The sequence below is a fragment of the Nycticebus coucang genome, chromosome 11, assembly GCF_027406575.1.
Source record: "Nycticebus coucang isolate mNycCou1 chromosome 11, mNycCou1.pri, whole genome shotgun sequence".
Classification (NCBI taxonomy): domain Eukaryota; kingdom Metazoa; phylum Chordata; class Mammalia; order Primates; family Lorisidae; genus Nycticebus; species Nycticebus coucang.
The window spans coordinates 108,728,383-108,747,732 of NC_069790.1; the positions used below are offsets into that span (position 1 = coordinate 108,728,383).

Here is a 19,350-nt window from a genome sequence, read left to right on the forward strand (position 1 = left end):
TCTCCTCTTCCTCTTTAAATGGGTGCTCCATCAAACGAGGCATAAACCAAAACAAGGAGATAGGAAACCTAAGAAACCTGGACCACAGAGGATCCAAACAAGGAAAATGGCCACAAGATGTCAGAAAACGGGGAAGAATGAGAGTGTGTGACAGTCAGTCCGGAAGGGGCAAGACAAGAGGGAGAAGCAGGACTGTCCCCGGGAAAAATCATGAGACCCAGCCACTGTTTGATGAGATTCACTGAAACGGACTTATGGTTCTGTTCGGAACTTTGTAGAATAATGAAGAATGGGGCCACATAAAAATAATTTTTAAAACAAGACCAATAATAAGAGAAAGGAGAACTCTTCACAGCACATCAAATGGCACGTTCGTGGGCATATAAACATTTATTAATAACTTAAGCTATTAATTAATTAAAATAATTTGAATCTATTGGAAGAATGGAGGAAGAGACACATGGAAGTAGGATAAAAGAGAACTAAAGTGTCACCTTTTCATAACAGACATCATGCTAAAGCTGCCATTCTCTGTACATACATGCTATGAAATGCCATGAAGGGCAACTACACGTGTGCAGAACGAACCTGTTGCTTCAGTTTTTCTCTGCTGCCAAACATCTTTCCCCACACCTAGGACCACCGCACTTCCTTAACCCATAAATATCCCCAAGCCTTACTTCTGAGAAGCAGGTGTCAGAGCAGTTCTCCCGCCTCCTCCCTCGGTGGCCTTGAGATTAAATCTTTTCTCTTTTGCAAAACCCACATCACAGTCATTGATTTACTGTGTTCAGGCAGAATGGACCTGGACCTGGCTGGCAAGGGAATTGTTACATTGCTTGATAGTCTCTACATTATTAACAACTGGCTTTGGTTGAAAAACAGAGTTTTCACTTCTTAATTCTGAAATTAGTTTGTGGGTTGCATCTCCATATCAGGCAGATCAGGAAAGCCTGTGAGTTCAAGACTGTTGATCACTCTGGGTGGCCTTGAACCAGCATTCTATTCTTTCTTCCATGTTAATATTACTTTGATGTTAAAGCTGCTCTCTCTTCTCTTTTCCTCTATTTTCCATTTATATAAGAAAAATGATGATTTTTCCAAAATGTGGAACATGAGCCAGCTTTTAGGCATTGCAATGCAATGTACATAATTCAGAGAGTAAACTGGGCATCATTCTAATCCTCAGGAACAGGCCTGAAAGGCAGAGGGCAGAATTGGTCACGCCGACTTTCCCCCACAGTGCTGGACTCCATTTACTGAAGATTATGCTCGAAAAGAGTGTGTGGTTTGCAGCTGAAAGCAAATCTTTCTGAGCTGCAAAATTATCTCTAGTTCCATTAACTGGTCCAACCAATCTCTGTTCTTGTAATACTATCAGACAGTAACACAGCCCTTTGAAGGCGAACAATGTTTAAGCTGCTCAACTACTATGTTCTAATAAACTCAGAACACACATTTCTCCCATTAATTTGCTCAGTGTCTAAGTATTCGAATTGGTGGCAGAGGACAACTATTTCATTGGGAAAAAAGTATAATGATGTGATTTTTTAGCTTTCTCCAAACAATTTAGAAAGAAAGTCCCCAGCCCAGAGGCAAGCTATATTTCCAAATTTTCCATGCATTTGCCTGTTAACTTAAGACAATGTTGTTTTGCTAAAATACTAGTGAATGGAGCCATTTATCATATTCTTTGCATAAAAATGAGTTTTATATTCAGAATTCTTTCCACTCCCAGGAAACTTCTGCTGAACAGAACTGGGCTCTCTCTTTTGTGCTCCCACAGCCCAGGTCCAGTTATGACCACACACATCACGAGATTCCTACTGGCTTACCTTTGTCGAGCTGCTGATGGCTAACTAGTACAGAGTGGATGTAACTCCTAGTAGAAGTCACTTATATGTGGATTTCTGAATTACTGGAACTTGTTAAAGCCCTCCATTCCTTCAAAAAAGTCAAATGATCCCCACTGGAGGCCAGAACAGACTAGAGAAGCAGAGGACTGTGTTCTGAAATTCTGTTTCTCACTTACCATTTAGAACCTAGAGGAGGTTTTCTGCGTTCAATCAGTGATATGAACAAGTCCTTTTATGCCCCCTCCACCTGCCTAACTCCTCTTCCTCCTCCAAGGCACATAACCATCACCTGCTCCAGACCTTTCTCCACTCTTCAGACTGATGTAGTTACCCTTCCTCTGGGCTGAACATCCCTCTTGTATTACAGGTCAAATTCCTTGCTTTCCTCCATCACCGGACTATAAATTCTTAATAGCAGAGGTTCTTATTTCCCTTTCCTTTGTAGCACATACCATAGTACTAATATTTGGCACACACTAAGCTCCCAGTATATTTTTCTGTACTTCACCAATACCTTAAAAGCAACTCAAAACAACACCAAGGTAGAAATCATATATTCTTCAATTTTGGATTCTTCACCACAGACTTAAAATAGTATTTTGCACATAAATAAAATAAGTATCGCATATCTACTCTTATAAAATAGGTAATCTTTAATCTAGTGGACTGCTCATGATATAAAACATTGGCAAGAAAAACCCAATGTTCTCCCAGAGGTGCTTTTTTTTTTATTTTAAGTACTTTTTTTTAGTTTTCAATATCAAGACTTCAAAGAAAGCACTCAGTGCATGGAAGAGCCTCAGAGACCATTGAGATTCATGTATTTCATTTCTCATCTTCTAAAGCTTCTCTCCTTTTTCATTTCTCATCATCCTCACGAATTATCTCACTCCCTTCAGCAGAGAATGCACGTTACTCAGGTTATTTTTAGAACACCCTTGTGTGCAGTATTGGCAGTTCAAAGCACCAGACAGATCCACACAAACACCCAGATTCTCCTGAGGCTTTTGCTCTGTCCTTGAAGCTCTGTTCACAGTTTCCTAAGGTCTCTTCCCTAGGAACCAAGTGGGCCACAGTAAAAGTTTAAGTCCATGCATTTGCTTCCATGCCTCCCTGGTGAATTTAAAATAAATATTTGTGGAACATGATAGGAATGAATGTTAAGAATAAAACAGGGAGCAAAAAAGCATTTCCTGTGACACAGACATAACCTGAAGTTTACACGTCCACACTCCAAGTTTACACTAGCCATCTTGGACCGTGCCCTTGTCCAAATTTCAAGAATCAACTGACAAAGAAGTAATAATGCTCTTCCCTCATCCATGTCTACCTTCAAATACAACTGCCACAAGCTGAGCTAACTATTTTATTATTATTATTTTTTTTTTTTTTTGGTTTTTGGCCGGGGCTGGGTTTGAACCCGCCACCTCCGGCATATGGGACTGGCGCCCTACTCCTTGAGCCACAGGCGCCGCCTGAGCTAACTATTTTAGATGATAAAACAGCAGTCCACTCAAAAGCTACAGAACGTGTTTTCTTACATCTAGAGCTCAACACATTTAGCAATGTAGGGGAAGGAACAGTTTACAAAGAAAAGAGAAGACAAACTTGCTGTCCTTACCCTTATGGAACTCAGTCACCACTGAGGTGAGGAAGGGAGGAACACCTGACAGGTGGGGTGAGGCAGATCCAAGGATGCCTTTTCCACATCCCTTGTCTATAATGCTCTCTCCTTCCTAATTGTACCCCTAAAATTTAACTTACTAACTAAGGAACTAGGCTTCATAACTCAGAAGCTATATCATTCAAGGTTATCATTCAAGGATGGTGGGCTAGAGGTTTCTGTAGTTTTGATAAATTAATATCTTAACATTAATCCCTGAAAGCAACACTTTTCAATGGAACTTTCTGCAATGATAGAAATGTTCTATATCTGTGCTGCCCAGTATGGTAGCCACTAACCACACAGGGCTGTTAAGCACTCGGTGTGTGGTTAGTGTGATTGAGAAACTGGATTCTGGATTTAGTTTATTTAATGAGTTTTGACAGGCACATGTGGTTAATACCTATGGTAACGGACAGCACAGTCTTAGTACTTGGAATAGTAAAATAGAGTTCTCTGGATGAAATAAGTCATCTTTGGCCACCAAATACAGGTTTCATAGAATTTCTTTATCACTGTGTTGACTCACTGAAAGAAATTTACTGAAACTACCCAAATAGCTTGAGACAGTTTTAGAAGAGTTAACCACAGGCATTTCTCCACTAGCAGCAGAGCCAAAGGATGGGTGACGTAGGTGTATGAAAAATAGACATAATATTCAATAGAACTTATGAGAGTGCTTGCCCTTTCTTACTTAGGAAAAAAGAAAAAAGAGAGACAAGAAGTAGATGGATGGACAGAGAAAAGGATGGATTTTGAACATTCTAGAAATGTTTGGTATCTGAAACAGATATGAACCATGGCCTCTTAACATTTAGCCAAGCTGAAATGATGAATCTTAAGTAAAATGGCTGCAACCTAAGCAAAACATTGAAAATGTCCTCAGTAATTGGTTCAACAAAAAGTCTGACGTTTTGACTTTTAGAATGAGTTTTCCAGCCATTGGCCTGCACCCTGTGCTGGTCTGTAGCCACAACCAATGAGCTACACCTGCACCCTGTGCTGACCTATACCCACAACTGATGGAGCTGCACCTGTACCTTATGCTGGTCTGTACCCCCAACCAATGGAGCTACACCTGCACCCTATGCTGGTCTGTAGCCACAACCAATGAGCTACACCTGCACCCTGTGCTGACCTATACCCACAACTGATGGAGCTGCACCTGTACCCTATGCTGGTCTGTACCACCAACCAATGAGCTACACCTGTACCCTATACTGGTCTGTACCCTCAACTGATGAGCTACACCTGTACCCTATGCTGGTCTGTACCCTTAACCAATTGAGCTACACCTGCACCCTGTGCTGGTCTGTACCCCCAACAAATGGAGCTACACCTGTACCCTATGCTGGTCTGTACCCCCAACCAATGGAGCTACACCTGCACCCTGTGCTGGTCTGTACCCTCAACTGATGAGCTACACCTGCATACTATGTTGGTCTGTACCCTCAACCAATGAGCTAAACCTCCGTGTGAAGGTATGTTCTGAACTAGGATGCCCAGAGGAGGAGCAGTGGGACCTGGCACCCACCAGCAGTGCCACCCACCACTGGCTGGAGCTGCCCATGCTCTGGAGGGAGAATGTCTGTAAACCTGTTCACCCAGACATAGGACTTTCTATTATTTGGAGCAGAGGCACCATATGTGCTAGTGGTGGCCTTGGCTGTACCACACTTTAGTGCTCCATTTTTATGAAGAAAGCCATGGATTACTCAGTGTTCTGTCAAATTAGAAAGAGTCAGAAAATGAAGTTGATCAAAAAAGTCACTTTTAGAAAAGGAACAAGAATGAAAGTGGAGATGATTCAGTCTAAAAGAAGGCTAATGAGATACGTGATATTTGACTTCAAATACCCAAAGGCATGTCACACAGAAAAGATGAGTTATCCTGAGTGTTCTCCGGCAGTAAAAATGTAACACCAATAGATAAAAAAATAAAGGATTCAGTTTTGATCTCAACATGGACACAGTATAATATATTGAGAAAAAAATGTGGGCTTTGAATAACTTAGAACTGAGTCTCAATCCTGAATCCAGCAAGTAATGGCTCTTTGACTTAATGCAAGTTGTTTTCCCCCTGTGAAACTCAGTTTTCTGATCTGTAAAAGTGAGATAGCTGAAGCAGAGAGTTGTTGTGATAATTAAATAAGAAACCATGAAAAAAGAGGCAATAAAGTAACTAACACACACATGAGATGATAATATGCACATAAATACATTCATTCTTTTCTGTAATAAAAACTCTAACAATTAGAATAGACCAATCGTATAACTCTTTCCCTACTGAAGCCAAGAACTCTCTGGCACTGAGGACATTCACCAATAGAGGCTGGTGGACCATTTGCCAATGATACTTTACCTGTTGGATTTTTAAAAAAACAATCCTGGTTAACTTAGCAGAAAGGAAGTTTATTGGAAACATGTTAAGAAAGTTCACAACTCAACAGAAAAGCATGTCAGGAATGAGAGGACCTGAGTGGGCATTAGGAACTGTCCAACCAGGGCACTGCCAAAGGAGATGAACAAAGTGGCAGTTGCTGTGACAGTCCTTTAAGAGTCCAACTCCAAAAGAATCAGGTTGTCCAAGCTCAAGTCACATGCTTGGTAGTAGCAAACTTTGGAGGTTTCCAAAGACCTAACCGGTTTCCGGAGTGGAGAGCCAGGCACCTGGATGTACGGTTGCAAAAGCACACACAGCTGGGTAGAGGTGATTCCCACGGGCAGGAACAGGGCTTTGTATTTGTACACTTATGCGGGTACATAGCACAGAGTAACACTTAAGGGCACTGGCTAGGGAGTTCTGAGATTCAAATCCAAGCTCTAGTGTTTGCTAACTGTGAGCTCCTGACTTGTTATTTCATATACCATGCCTCAGTTTCCTCTTCTGTAAAGCTATAGATAGTAAAAGCAACTACCTCAAAAAGTTGTTGTCAAGAATTAACCATATACCTAAAACAGGCAGCACAGTTCCTGTCACATAGTGAGGCGTGCACAAGTTATTGCTGTAATTATTAACAAAGCCCAGGGTAGATCACTGAGCACCCTGCAGACATGCTTCCTCTGAGAGACACTCAGCACCTCGCTTCTCTGTGGTTCCATGCCAGTCTGGGGAGTCAGCGGTATTAGTCCTCTCCTCCCCAGCCCTTCTTGACTTGATTTCCCCATATGGATAATGAGTTTCTCTAAGGTCAGAGCTGTTCCACCAAAGCTATTTCAAGTAATTGGGAAAAAAATGCACTGTGAAATATATGACAGGCATTAACTTCCAGAGAGATGCTGAAAACAACTGCCCTAATGAACCCAACACCACAGTGTGAATGACCATTTACCACTGTGAACTCATCCACGTGTTACGTCTTCTGAGCATTACTTTTAGTTCCTGGGAGAGGTACTTTGCCTTCAATAGAAGGGCAACTAACTGGAAGTTAAAGCCCAGTTGTGCTCCTGGAAAGAGGCATTTTTTTTTTCCCAAATGGGGAGCAAGCTGTGGGGGAGCAATGTTGTTCAGGTTGCTCTTCGAAAACAGAGTTTGCTCCCTTAAGAACTTCCAGGAAGCAATTCTCTGAAGCAAGTGTATTTGTCTATATACATACAAGTTTGACAACGGTTTGGCAAGTTACAACAGAAATGCCTTAAAAGACAGGGCCAGGGGCTTCCCCACACAGATCATTCAGCCTTCAAAATTTATAAGGAAGCCATCAGAAAAATACATTCCCTGACAGCTTTATATTTTGACATCTCCCCTTCAAACACATACTTCTAGGGACATTCAATATGTCTTCCTATGCACTCAGACCCTTTTCCTGATAAAACTGAACTCCATGTCTTATGTTAGCCTTGTACTGTATTTTCTTTTGTCTTCATTTTTAAAAGCCTTCAGTTGCCAGTAAAATCTCAATACAATGAACTCTGGGCTACAATCCAACTCCTTGGCTGACACAAAATTTTGTTCTATATTATGTTACTTTGAAAAACTTAGAATTCTGAATTATCCAGAGTATTCCACTGAGATGGTGCCAGTGAATGTTGAATATAACTTTGAGACATACCTGTTTGCCAGTCATATTTTCTGAAGACTCTTCTAAATCCTTGAATTTGCAAGTAGCCTGCACTGCAGGCTGCCCATTGCGAGCGGCATGCAAAGTATGGAAGTCTGGTGATTAGGTGACCAATTCTACTGGATTTTCTCATATATTCAACAAATATGTTGATGTGGCTATTTCTTCCCTGAAAAATCACCAAAGCCACAGGAGCATATGCTCTATGGAGACCTGAAATGCAATTGCTATAAAATTGAAAAGCTATTCTTAGAATACCTATGTCATTACTTGAACTGAATCTCCTTTACAATGAAATGGCTGCTGCTTAGCAACTGATGCAAAGGAAGAGTCTGAATCTATCTCTACCTTTTATTTCTTCTTCCCAGTAGGAGGAGTATTAAACATACACCACCATGCTTGTGGTTTCGTGTTTTCACGTATATGGGAAGAGGAATGAGGCTGGTTACGAGGTCATCCTCATTGTCAGCGCAGTATGGATTCACTGTGCCAGCGGGTAATTGAATCCAATTTTGTCTATAGTGATTAACATTTGAGATTAATTCGGATAAATAAAATTAACAAGAGGGAGATGTTGCTAACCACCTTTCTGTAGATTCATGTGTGTAAGCAGTGCCCTGAAGTAAAAAAGTATTGATACTTCAGGTCCCCAAACCAGTCTGAGCCTGGCAACGTCCCCTACGGGCATGTGTCCTTGGGAAGTCACTTAGCTGCCATGACTATTTCCTTAAAATGTACAATGGCTGATTGCAAGAGGGACTTTACCTAACAATTGCAATCAGTGTAACTGGCTTATTGTACCCTCAATGAATCCCCAACAATAAAAAAAAAAAGAAAGAAAATCTAAACAATCCAAAAAAAAAAAAAATGTACAATGGCCATGAATACAATATAGGGTTGTCTAAGAGTGCGTTGAGGGTAAAATTAGATCAATTATGTGAAAATAGCTTATAAATGGCAAGCCCTAAAAGCACACACATTTTTATTATTATTAAAAATCTAAATTTAGTCAGTAGAACAGTCTAAGAAATAGTCAAAAATTTGTCTTTAAAAATAAAAATCCCTTAGATTTCGTTATAAGTAATTCCATGCTGGCTCATAGAAAGCTTCTGTTTTAATCTTTAAATAGCTTCAACGTTTATTTTTGAACTAGAGATTTATTTTCTTAAGAAATTCTAAAGGTTTTCTTCAAATGTGAAAGAATGACTCAGGTTTTCGAAATGTTCCTTTGGAACTTTCTAGGTGTCTATAACTGCACACATGAACATACTCATGAATTCTGAAGGATTTTGTTATGGGAAAGAAAAAAAAAAAAAAAGAAGAACAAAACCTCGTATTACAAGTACTTGCAGCCTGAACAGGTATTTTACTCAAAGGCAAAAGACACAGATCTTCTAAGAATACTTTTTTTAAAAAAATCAGTAGGTGGTGACCACGCCGTTTCAGCCACATAAAGTGCATATACATTAGTCCTAAGTTCTTCCCCGGACCCCAATCCTTTGCACCGTTACCTGCCTTTCTTCAAGTTGCACTCAGATAACAACAGATCACAAGATCTTGTACTGAAGGTAGAATTTAAAATGGGCAGTACCAGGCTATAATCCCTGCAGTCATTTCCTGGCCCCAGGAAACTGGATTTATTCCATTTCATGTAATGGAAAATTCATAGAGTTTTAAAAAGAACCACCATGGAAAGCTCACTCTTGGCCTCCCTACAACTGACCGTAGTCCGTGACTACTCACAGAGCTAGGTCTCAGGCTTGGACAAGGAAGGAGTGATTATTCTCTCAACCTCTGTCAAGTTTTTTTCTCTATGTCCTGGGTAGGCCTGGCTGGGCTCACGAAGATGAAACACATGGGTCTTCCCCTCAAGGGATTTTGGTCTGATAGGCCACTAGATTGTGAAAAGAAGCCTCCTTGCACACAGAAAGGGAAACAGGAAAGGGTAAAGGAAGCATCAGAATAAAAACTGCATTAAGGATACAATCGGCAACAAGCAGCAGGCAAATAGGGGCCGCAGGCAAGTTGCTTAAACCCTAAACCTCAATGTACTAATCTGTAAAATGGAAATAATAATAATCCCCACTTAATTAAGGGTTCAGCCATCCTGTACATGAAATGTGTAGCAGCTCTTGGCACAGAGAAAGCACAACTTGGCTTTTGCTAAATATCAGTAACTTGTGATGATTAATATTCCCAGGCAGGGAGGTAAGTAAGTTAACACTTGCCGTCAGTATTCCAACACCTGCCCCCCCCCCCAAAAAAAAGCTTTTTTTACTTTTCTGAGCTGCATTTTACAAAAGTTTGGAAGCATGTCAGTTGCCTTTGCTGCCTTGGGGACTGTTTTATCAGAGGCTCCTGGAAAGGACAGCAACAGTGATGTCTGTAGCTTCATAGGCCACTGTGAGAAAATGCAGGGCAGGCTGGCATTATGAACTGGTGTCTGCGTCCCCCCACCAAAATCTACATGCCGAAGTTCTAACCCCCAATATGACAGAACGAGGCAGGGGGCCTTTGGGAGGTGATTAGGTCATGAAGGTGGATGCTCATGAAAGGGATTAGTGCCCTTTTTTTGCAGTTTTTAGCCAGCCCCGGGTTTGAACCCGCCACCCCTGGTATATGGGGCCGGCGCCCTACTCCTTGAGCCACAGGCACAACCCAGGATTAACGCCCTTTTAAAAGAAAAAGACTGCCCCAGAGAGCTCCCTCGCTCCTCCCCTCCTGTGAGGACACAATGAGAAGAAGGCTGTCTTTGCATTGAGAAAGATCAGATCCACAAGGGAGAAACTTTAAAATCAAGCTCTTCCCTCAAAAACTTTTATAGGAACTCTTTCCATGTGAGAGAGAGTGCCTCAAATCATGTCACATACACAAGGACAATGATGAGATCTCAGTCCTTTCAGCCAGAGGAATGTTCCAGAAGTTTGCCTCAAAATGATTCAAGGAACCCCCTTCTAGCTGCTCCCACATAAGCTTATACAAAGCTCTTTACATCTTTAAACAAATTGCTTTCAACTTTTTAACAAAAATTTACTTTTTCATAGAAGTCTGACATCTTTCTTATTCATACACAAAAGGATGACACATTTTTTAAAACTACTTTGGTCCTTTCTGGTATCTACTTTCTGGCTATTTCACAAAAAAATAACGTGATTCACAAAAGTAGTCAAACTGCCTTATCTTTGCCTTTTGAAAAAAAAATGAATTTACCACCCAAAATTTATTTCACAGCCTGAGCTAGTTTTATTTCTCAACAAATATTTAATAACCGTCTACATTAAAATGAAATAAATTCTTCTTTGGGGCCTGGTTGAAATAACTGATAGAATATTCCAGAAGACTGAGTTCCATTTCTGAAATAATCCAGGGCAGGTAGCATCAGCGAACCTTTTTTCTCTGATTGCCAGGGCATGCCAGCCAGCTATTGTCTGTATATACAAAGCAGACAGCATCAAGACAGGACAGAAGAGAAATAACCCCTGTCCTGGAATCACAGGGGAGAACTCTATTTCCAGTTCCTCTGTCTTTATCTACTTGTCTATTGCTGACAAGGCGAAGCTCTGAGACCTCTCTTCTGGCTTCCTGCTCTCAGATGACCAGCTGGGAGTTTGGGTCACTGCTACCTGACTTCTCTGCACACTGACTGAGCCTGTCTTCTCTGACCTCTGCCTGCTGTCCACTCCAATTTCACATCCCCTGGTCAGAATGATGTTTTAATAAGGTGTAAAAGGAGAAGTCTATATTTTGTACCTTAATGAATGATAAAACCAATAAATTAAATTTGTTAAGTGTTTATTTATCTCATTTTCATGTTATCTCAATGATTTTATCACCAGCTACTGCCATTTGACTCGTGTTCAATATTTTGAAGATAAGTCAGCTCCTGAACTGGACTTAAGAACAGATGACACCACCTTAACAAACAGACATACAGCATGTGCTTTGCAACAAGTAGCATTATAAGGATCACTTCATTTAAACTTCAAATAATCTTATAGGGTAGGTACTACTATCATTACCATTTTATAGATAGGAAAATAAGGCACAGAGAGGTTAAGAAACTTGAGCAAGGACGCAAAGCAGGCAGAGGTGGCAATCTGGCTCCAGAGTTAGGACTCTTACCACTACTCTGTAATGGAAGGGTAAGGATAATGAGATTTGGTTGTACCTCCATTATTACTGTTTTTAACTTTGAATGTTCTCCCCCAGCATCCGACGACAAACAAGCTAGTAATATTATAGATTAAACCAGAACGGTTTCTTCTCAGAACATTACTTACAATTCTGAAAAATCTAAAGGCAAATCTCCATTTGAGAAAAATTCAGATTAGATGTAAGAACTCCAGAACTCCCTGTTAGAAAGCAGTTGCCTTTTAAAAATGATGCTTAGACTTTATCTTACAAATGCAATCAGTGTAACCTGGTTTCTTGTACCCTCAATGAATCCCCAACAATAAATAAAATAATAATAATAATAATAATGCTTGTTCCATTTCCAAAGCTCACAAAGCTCAGGGTGTAAAGAAATTCAAATTCATCTGCAAAGACCTTTCTTCCCACCTCTACCCAACCACAGCCTCTTCCCTCAGCCACACACAGCTGATGATTTAATTTTCTGTAAAATAACCCACCCACAACTTGGGCCAACTCCCTCTGAACACTATGGATGTCAGGATACTCACTCTTGAAGTGCTTTGGATGTATACAAAAGTTGCTGGCACTTCTTTGAAGATTTTTTTTTTTTTTTTATGAAGCAAGTTAAAAACAAAACAAAAGCCCAGAGTCACCAAGTCACCAAGTGAACAAATCCATTCCTCCTCAAATAACCTTCTCACCCAAGTCCATCAGATGGGATGGAAAGAAAGACTGAGTGAAGAAACACAGAGTGGAGGTTGCTAGAGTGACCTGGACAAACAGTCAGGCCTCCAGGAATGCTGGATAGCCCTCTTTCTGCATTTTTAAGTCCTAATCACAGAAGGAAAAGTCAACAGAAAATTCCCTGAGGAGAAAATCAATGCTGCCCCTTGGAAAGGGATGAGACAGACAGAAAGAGAACCAGAGAACTAATTAGTGCTACTCAGAAGGCAAATTAAGGCCTTTTCTTTGACAAGCTGCAAATAGCTGGTTAAGTAAGAGTTTCTGCCACCCCTCTCCAGCCTCCAACAGCTGGCTAAATGGCTGATGCAGGTACTCAGACAGGAAGCCGTAAACAGAAACACAGTCTTGGGCTGCTGGATCAAGTGTAAATGAGAAAAAGACAGATGTTTCTTTTAATAGAAAGGAAAATCGCAATTGAGGTGGACTGGGAATGAATAACTGTAGTAGTTTATTTAAAGAGGGCAATTAAATATATTCACTCAATAAATATTTATGCAACACCTACGGAGTAAGAAGAACAGGATTCAGAGATGCAAAGAATAAGGTGCCATAATCTCTGTCTTCAAAGGAGCTAAAGACTTAGTTTGGGTGATAATAATAATTACAAAAGTTAACTCTGTGAAGGCACTGCTGAGTCCTTTACATAAATCAATCCATTTTATAACAAACCTCTAACTTGTATATTACTACCAGTGCATTTTAGAGATGAATCTGCAGAGCTTCAAAGGGGTCACATAGTAACTTGCCTAAGACCAGGTGGAAGATGTGAGGTCCAAACCCTGGTCTAATCCACATAACCGAAAGTTACAATTCAGTCCTAACAAGGCTGTTTGAAAATTCTCTGTGTCCCCTGGGGGGCACCAGCCACCCTCAGAGAAAGCGGACCCTCTTGAGCTCACTCCCTGCCAGGAGGCTGCCTGCTGAAGGAGCCAAAGACAGTGCTGGGAGCGGTGTCTGCAAACAGACATCACGGGGTGTTCTTATTCTTTAATTGTCTACATTATATTGGTCTGTCATGCTTTGCAATAGGTTCCAAATACTTCAAAAAATTAGAAATTCACCCATTTTATAGTTACCTTGAGAAAATTAAATTTTAAAAGAAAAAGCACCTAACTGCTTAGGTTTTGTTTTGCTCCCGATCTTCCTTTCTCGGTTATCCAGGGTGAAGAAAAACTCACGTGTCACTGTTTATTTGCAGTAACGACTGCCATAAAACTACAATTACAGGACCTCAGAAAAAACAGTCCCCATAGGACCCTTGTTACCAACACAAAACTATGTAAGAAAGCAAATGTCACAGCCCAGCGTGTAGGCAGCAGTCCTTCCAGGAGCTGCTGGTCGCAAAGTGTACCCAACTTCAAGGATGCCTTGGGCTGCGCAAGAAACAAACTCTCAGATCCCAGCCTGAGGATCAGAGAGGGTGTAGCCAGTCTGGGCTCGCTGGGAGTCCTCATTTTCTCAGATTAGAAAGTGAAGTGTTTGAGAGATCTAGCTCTCGTCTAATTTGATTTGGCCCCATGAGGCAGGGCTGCTGTTGTCACAGCAGAACTAAATGCCGGCAAAGCGTCTTCAACTTCTCTATCCCCGGAGTCTGCAGGACCCAGCTCTGTCACCCTCCCAGGTAAGTCAAGCTCCTAACTGATCAATTAGAGCAGAATGGGTACTCTGGGCAATGGTTAAATTGAAATCTTGCCTGGTAGGTATCCCAACTGGGGAAGCTGACATTTAGTTAGTACCTAGGCAATTACTGAGGGGGAAATTAAATTAGAACAGAAGCATCTCTAAAGACATGTAAAGCACACGTAAAAACACAAAATAAAACTGATGTACCAAGAAGGATACTGCATACTGATACCCATATGCTATTGATCTTAATGCAAGGCAGAACAGGTCCATCTTATCCTACTTGGCTCACAACTCCTCAAATGTTTTCCTTACACTAACAAAATCTTACATAAAACACAAAATGGAAATAATATGTTCTTATCAACCTAAAAAAGAATAATAGGTCATTTTTCACCTGGTTGCTTCACCTAAGAAGTTTATTTCTTGCTGCTGTTTCTGTGTCATACCAAAAACTCCCTTTAAGAGGGGTCTAGGATTACCATCCTGGTTCATAAATACAGAAAGTGAGTCACCAGCATCAATATGTCACAAGTAATGATGACTGCCCAAGTCTCCTTACAAGCAAAGTCATATCTCATCATTCATTCTGCACTGCCCAAAGAGGCACAGATGGCCCAGCTTTTCACTGGACCTAGGTTCACTCGCACAACACCTGTGTAAATTAAAAGGCATGTAAATCTCTAACAAACATGAGTAGCTTCATAGAGATGACAGGTGTCATGTGGGCAGTTTCATTCTCAGAAGCAAAACAGATATATCTGCAGATGATCATGAATTTATGTTCATTTTTATTTCTGAAATAACAGAGGTGTTCCTTAAGATTATATCAGCAAAGGGCCACAGTCCAAAAATTAAAGTATACAAAAGAGGCAATATATAATGGCCTGTAGTATAAGAGTTACAGGCTCATGCCACACACACACACACACACATACACACAAGCACAAATACACACACGTCAACAGGTTCCAAGCCTAAAATAAATGTTTCGGGAAGCAGCGTGATGCTGAAAAGGAAGTCCTTGGAAGTCAGATCTGTGCTTAAATTTTGCCTTCTGCCCAAGCTCTATGCTTTGGGTACATTTTCCATAAAACGGAAACAGTCATAATCACATCATTGGGCTGTCATGAAGACCTATAGAAGATACGGTAGGACTTAGCACAGTGCCCACTGCCTCGAAGACAATAAACACCAACCCCTTCCCCTCCTCTATGTGTTTCTAAAATTTCTTTTTAATTTTACTGACTTAAATGGGAATTCTTACAGCAGTTAACAAAAAAGCAGTTCCTACACATTATAAGTCATTTACATATATGTACCTGTTGCAGCACCATAATTTGCAAAGAAAAAGGAAGTAGTAATTTTAAGAGAAAAGTACCAGCTCACTTACACTGCCTTTCAAAACCTTCAGCTTTACAGTCGATAGAGACTATTTGCTCATAGGGTGCAGATTCTGAAATAAAAGAAAAATTCTCATGGGAAACATGGCCCCCCCCCCGAAAAAAGCCAACAAAGAAAAGATAATGAGGGGAAGTCTAGGAGGATATAAAAGCGTTGATTTCACTTAACAAAGTAAAAGTCAAGCAAAATGAATAATCTGCCTCCAGAAATGGTTATTTAAAGGTTTTTTTTGTAAAGGGCTCTGGTTCCTAAAAAGACAGGAGTCAGTGCATATGCCCACCCACTCCTCATTTATTTTTAAACCCTAGCTTATATGTTCCTTAGCAACAGAAGGAGCAGATGAGACCCCCCTACACACAGACACACACACACACACACACACATACAGACACCCTCTCTCCCAAAGCCCCCTTCTTCTTTACTGTCAGGTTTCGTTCCAAAAATATTCACGTACTTCAAAAGATATTTTTTACCTATCTGAAAATCTCTTCTCTACCTCAGATGATCCCCCTTATACAAGTACCACACTCCATACTCTAACTGAACTCTTTGGCTTAGACTGTTCTATGCGGCCTCCCTGACTCCTCCCCATTAGTTCCCACCAGCAGCCGTCCTCAGGTGCCCCCCAGAAATGAGATGGGCTAGTCTTGACTGAGGAGCCAGTAACTGGCTTCTCCTTCCTTAGAGACCTTTCAATAAACCCACCCCACCCCCGGCAAAATGGTCAGGCCTGGCTGCATTTGAGTCCAGCACAAATGGCCACCATGCTAGTGAGCAGGCCATTCACCAAGGAACAAGTATGAGGGACCAAAATGGAGACAGTCTCTGGGCTACCCAGGACAACCACGTGCCCAATGGAACCACCTACCTTTGCACGGTCTTGCTTCTGACCTTGGGGCTGCTTGGCCTTGTTTGGCTGGGCAGCGTTTACAAGTTCAAAGATCAATTGTTTAGTCTCTGGAGAAAAAAAGAGGGCAGCAACCCTCAGATATTAGTGTACTGAAGCATTGCCTTGAGGAACCTGTTAAAAAGTCCCACCCACAGAGAGTTTGATTCTGTAAGTCTGGGATGGTGAGCACATTTAACCAGCCACCTGAAGTGATGTCCATGCAGGCGGTTCATTGATTTGTAAAGCTTTATTCAGGAGGAAATGATGTTGACAAAGTAGCATCCACCTCTATGGATTTTAAGGCAGATGCAATATTGTTATTCCTCTATAAAAACAATGCTGTGTTTGTGTCCACGTCTACATGCCTGTGTGTGCACACTTACACGTGCATGGGCAAGCATGCAACCCAGAGAGCCACAGCCCCACACCGTGTACATTTTGAGGAGGAAGGCTCAGAGAATGACCCCTGCCAAGAGACGAGCTGAAATGATTTTCCTTGCAAACTCTGGCTTTGTAGCCTTACCCAATGAGGAGTCTGAGGAATACCAATGAGACAGGAGCAGCCCACACTGTGCTCCATGTAATCACCACCCCTCTCCCAACGCACAGCTCCTAAATTAGGCTGAATGTAGTCCCTGCCCCTAAGGGCTACACAGGCCATCACGGCGAGAAAGTAGAACTAACTGTGTCCTAGCATACCTCCCTAGAGCCACCCCACTCCCCACTACCTGGCTATTTTTAGAAAGCAAAAGTATAAAAAGAAAGATCCATTTGGAACTGATCTACATGAGTAACTAAGAGAACAACTCAGGTGGGGAACTCCCTCTGCCCACAGTGAACAAAATGCATGCCAGGGACACAGAAGCCACCACCACTTGAACACAAAGCAGATGCCCTGCTGACTGGACCTCCAGGCCAGGCAATGCCTGTGGGGATTCCAGTGACTCACACACCTGCCCCCATACATAAAACACGCCCTCCCAAACCCACACACCTCTGTCATCTGCTTCTGCTTACATAACAGCACATGGTGTGACAGGCTTAATACTTTATATGGTTTTCGGGAAGGGAAATCAACTCCAAAGGAGTAGGGTTACAAGAATGCTTTTACAGACCCCCTTTCCAGAACCACTCTGAGCTTCAGCAAGTGCAAATCCTTGTCAATCTATGCCTGCTTATCACCTCTACTTTTAAAATCAGCAGGCAGTAAGGATAGTCTCAGCAACTCCTCAGAACTGGGGATGGAGGATGGGAGGGAGCCTCCTGAAGCTTCATTTCTCATTGCTGGATTTTAATACAAGTTGGTTTATCTTTTAATTTGGTGGCTATTTATCCCACACTGTCCTTGTCTCCTAAATGCATCCATCCTTAGGTGCACATATGGTCCCCTCTTACCCTCACCCTTGCCCGCAAGCGGGCTCCCCACGTCGTCCTCCTGGCACACCTAGGAGAAAGGGAAGGGGCTCATGTCACCCCCACAACCAGTGGCGAATCGACAGACAGAAGCCCACATCCAATTCTTCCTTAATGGAGGATTTCGAGACAGGTCCAACTTCCGTAAGAATTTCTCTTGAGCACAGTGCTGTTCTGTTCTGCCTGTCAGAGTGATCTCAGCTATCAAGTTAGTGCCAAAGGTTTATCGAGTGAAATCGAAGGTAGGGGGGAGTGGTGGAAGAGGACACCAGCTGCGGGGCAACTTTGACGACTTCTCTCAAGAAAACTAGGCATCTCTGTGTCTGCGCCCCATCTCTCTCTCTCTCTCTCTCTCTCTCTCTCTCTCTCTCTCTCTCTCTCTCTCTCTCTCTCACACACACACACACACACACACACACACACACGCATTTGTGCTGCTGTTCCGACCTCAGGGAACCAGAAGCTCTCCCGGTTACAGAAGAAACCAGGCGCACGTCGCTTTCCTCCAGCCTAGAATGGCAGGATGAAGAGAGAACACACATCCCCAGTAGGCAGAGGGAGGAGAGAGATCAAGAAAGACCGAGCAGGCGCCCCCAAGTCGGAGGAAGCGCTCCCGGAGCGAGAGGAGCGGGTCTCCCGCCCTGGGCGGCACCTGTCTCCCGGCCGCCCGGGCTCCCCGCGCCTACCTGTAAGAGACCTGCTTCCGGAAAGTTAAGTTCCTCAGTTTCTCCTCCAGCGCCTCGTCCTTCTCCTTCTGGCCGGCGGCCCCGGGCTCTTCCAGGGCAGCGGCTCCCGCTGCCGCCGCTGCCCCTGCGCCCCACGGGTCCGCGCCGCCCTCGGCGCCCAGGCAGCAGCTCCCGGCGCCGCTTCCGCTGCTGCTGCTACCGCCCGTCGCCCCCTTCTCCTCTCCCGCCGAGGAGCTGGGGTTCATGGCGACCGCTCCGGCGGCCGCGTAGGGAGCCGAGGCGGCGCCGCTGCAGAGGCCGGGCCGGCTGACTGCGCTGGCGGCGGCGGCGACTGCAGAAGCGCGGGCAGGTCCGCGCGCTGCTGGCAGGGGCAGCAAATGGCAGCCCCTTCCCGCAGCATCCATCCGCGGCTGCACCGCACCGGGGCATTGTGGGAAACTCCGTGCCTCCACTCCCCCTCCCCGACCAATCAGAGGCCACCCCTCTCTGCCTCCCCCACCTCCTCCTCCCTGCCAGCCCGCGCCCTCCGGCCCCACTGGCCTTTTCCTAAATCGGGAGCAAAAGGCAGGGTTGAACCTGACTGAACTCTGCCCAAAGGGGACGGGCTGCAGGGGAGGAGGAGAGGGAGGGAATGAGGAGCCCCGGGGCTGGGAACGCTGGGCTCGAACATCCAGCATCAGAAAAGGAGAGCGACCAGCGTGCCGCGCCCTCTGGTTAATACCCAAGGAGACTGGGACCAGGACAGGCGAGGTGCCCGGCACTGGCCGTCGCCCTGTTAGCAGTGGATCCCCGTTGGCCCTAATCCCCAGATGCCTGATGCTGGTTCAAGGTTCTCTCCACCGCCCTTCTCGGGCGTGCAGAGCTGCAACCAAGATCGA

General features: G+C 43.3%; 1 protein-coding gene across 4 annotated transcripts in view; it reads right to left on the reverse strand.

Annotated features, from left to right (window-relative positions):
* Nucleotides 1-18,941, reverse strand: part of DGKI (diacylglycerol kinase iota) — a 438,324-nt gene extending 419,383 nt beyond the window's left edge. For all 4 annotated transcript variants that reach the window (XM_053553914.1, XM_053553913.1, XM_053553912.1 and 1 more), the window contains exon 1: nt 18,473-18,941. In XM_053553914.1, coding sequence (XP_053409889.1) covers nt 18,473-18,876 — 404 coding nt within the window. In that variant the 5' untranslated portion in view covers nt 18,877-18,941. The remainder of the gene's footprint in view (nt 1-18,472) is intronic.
* Nucleotides 18,942-19,350: the final 409 nt, after the last annotated feature.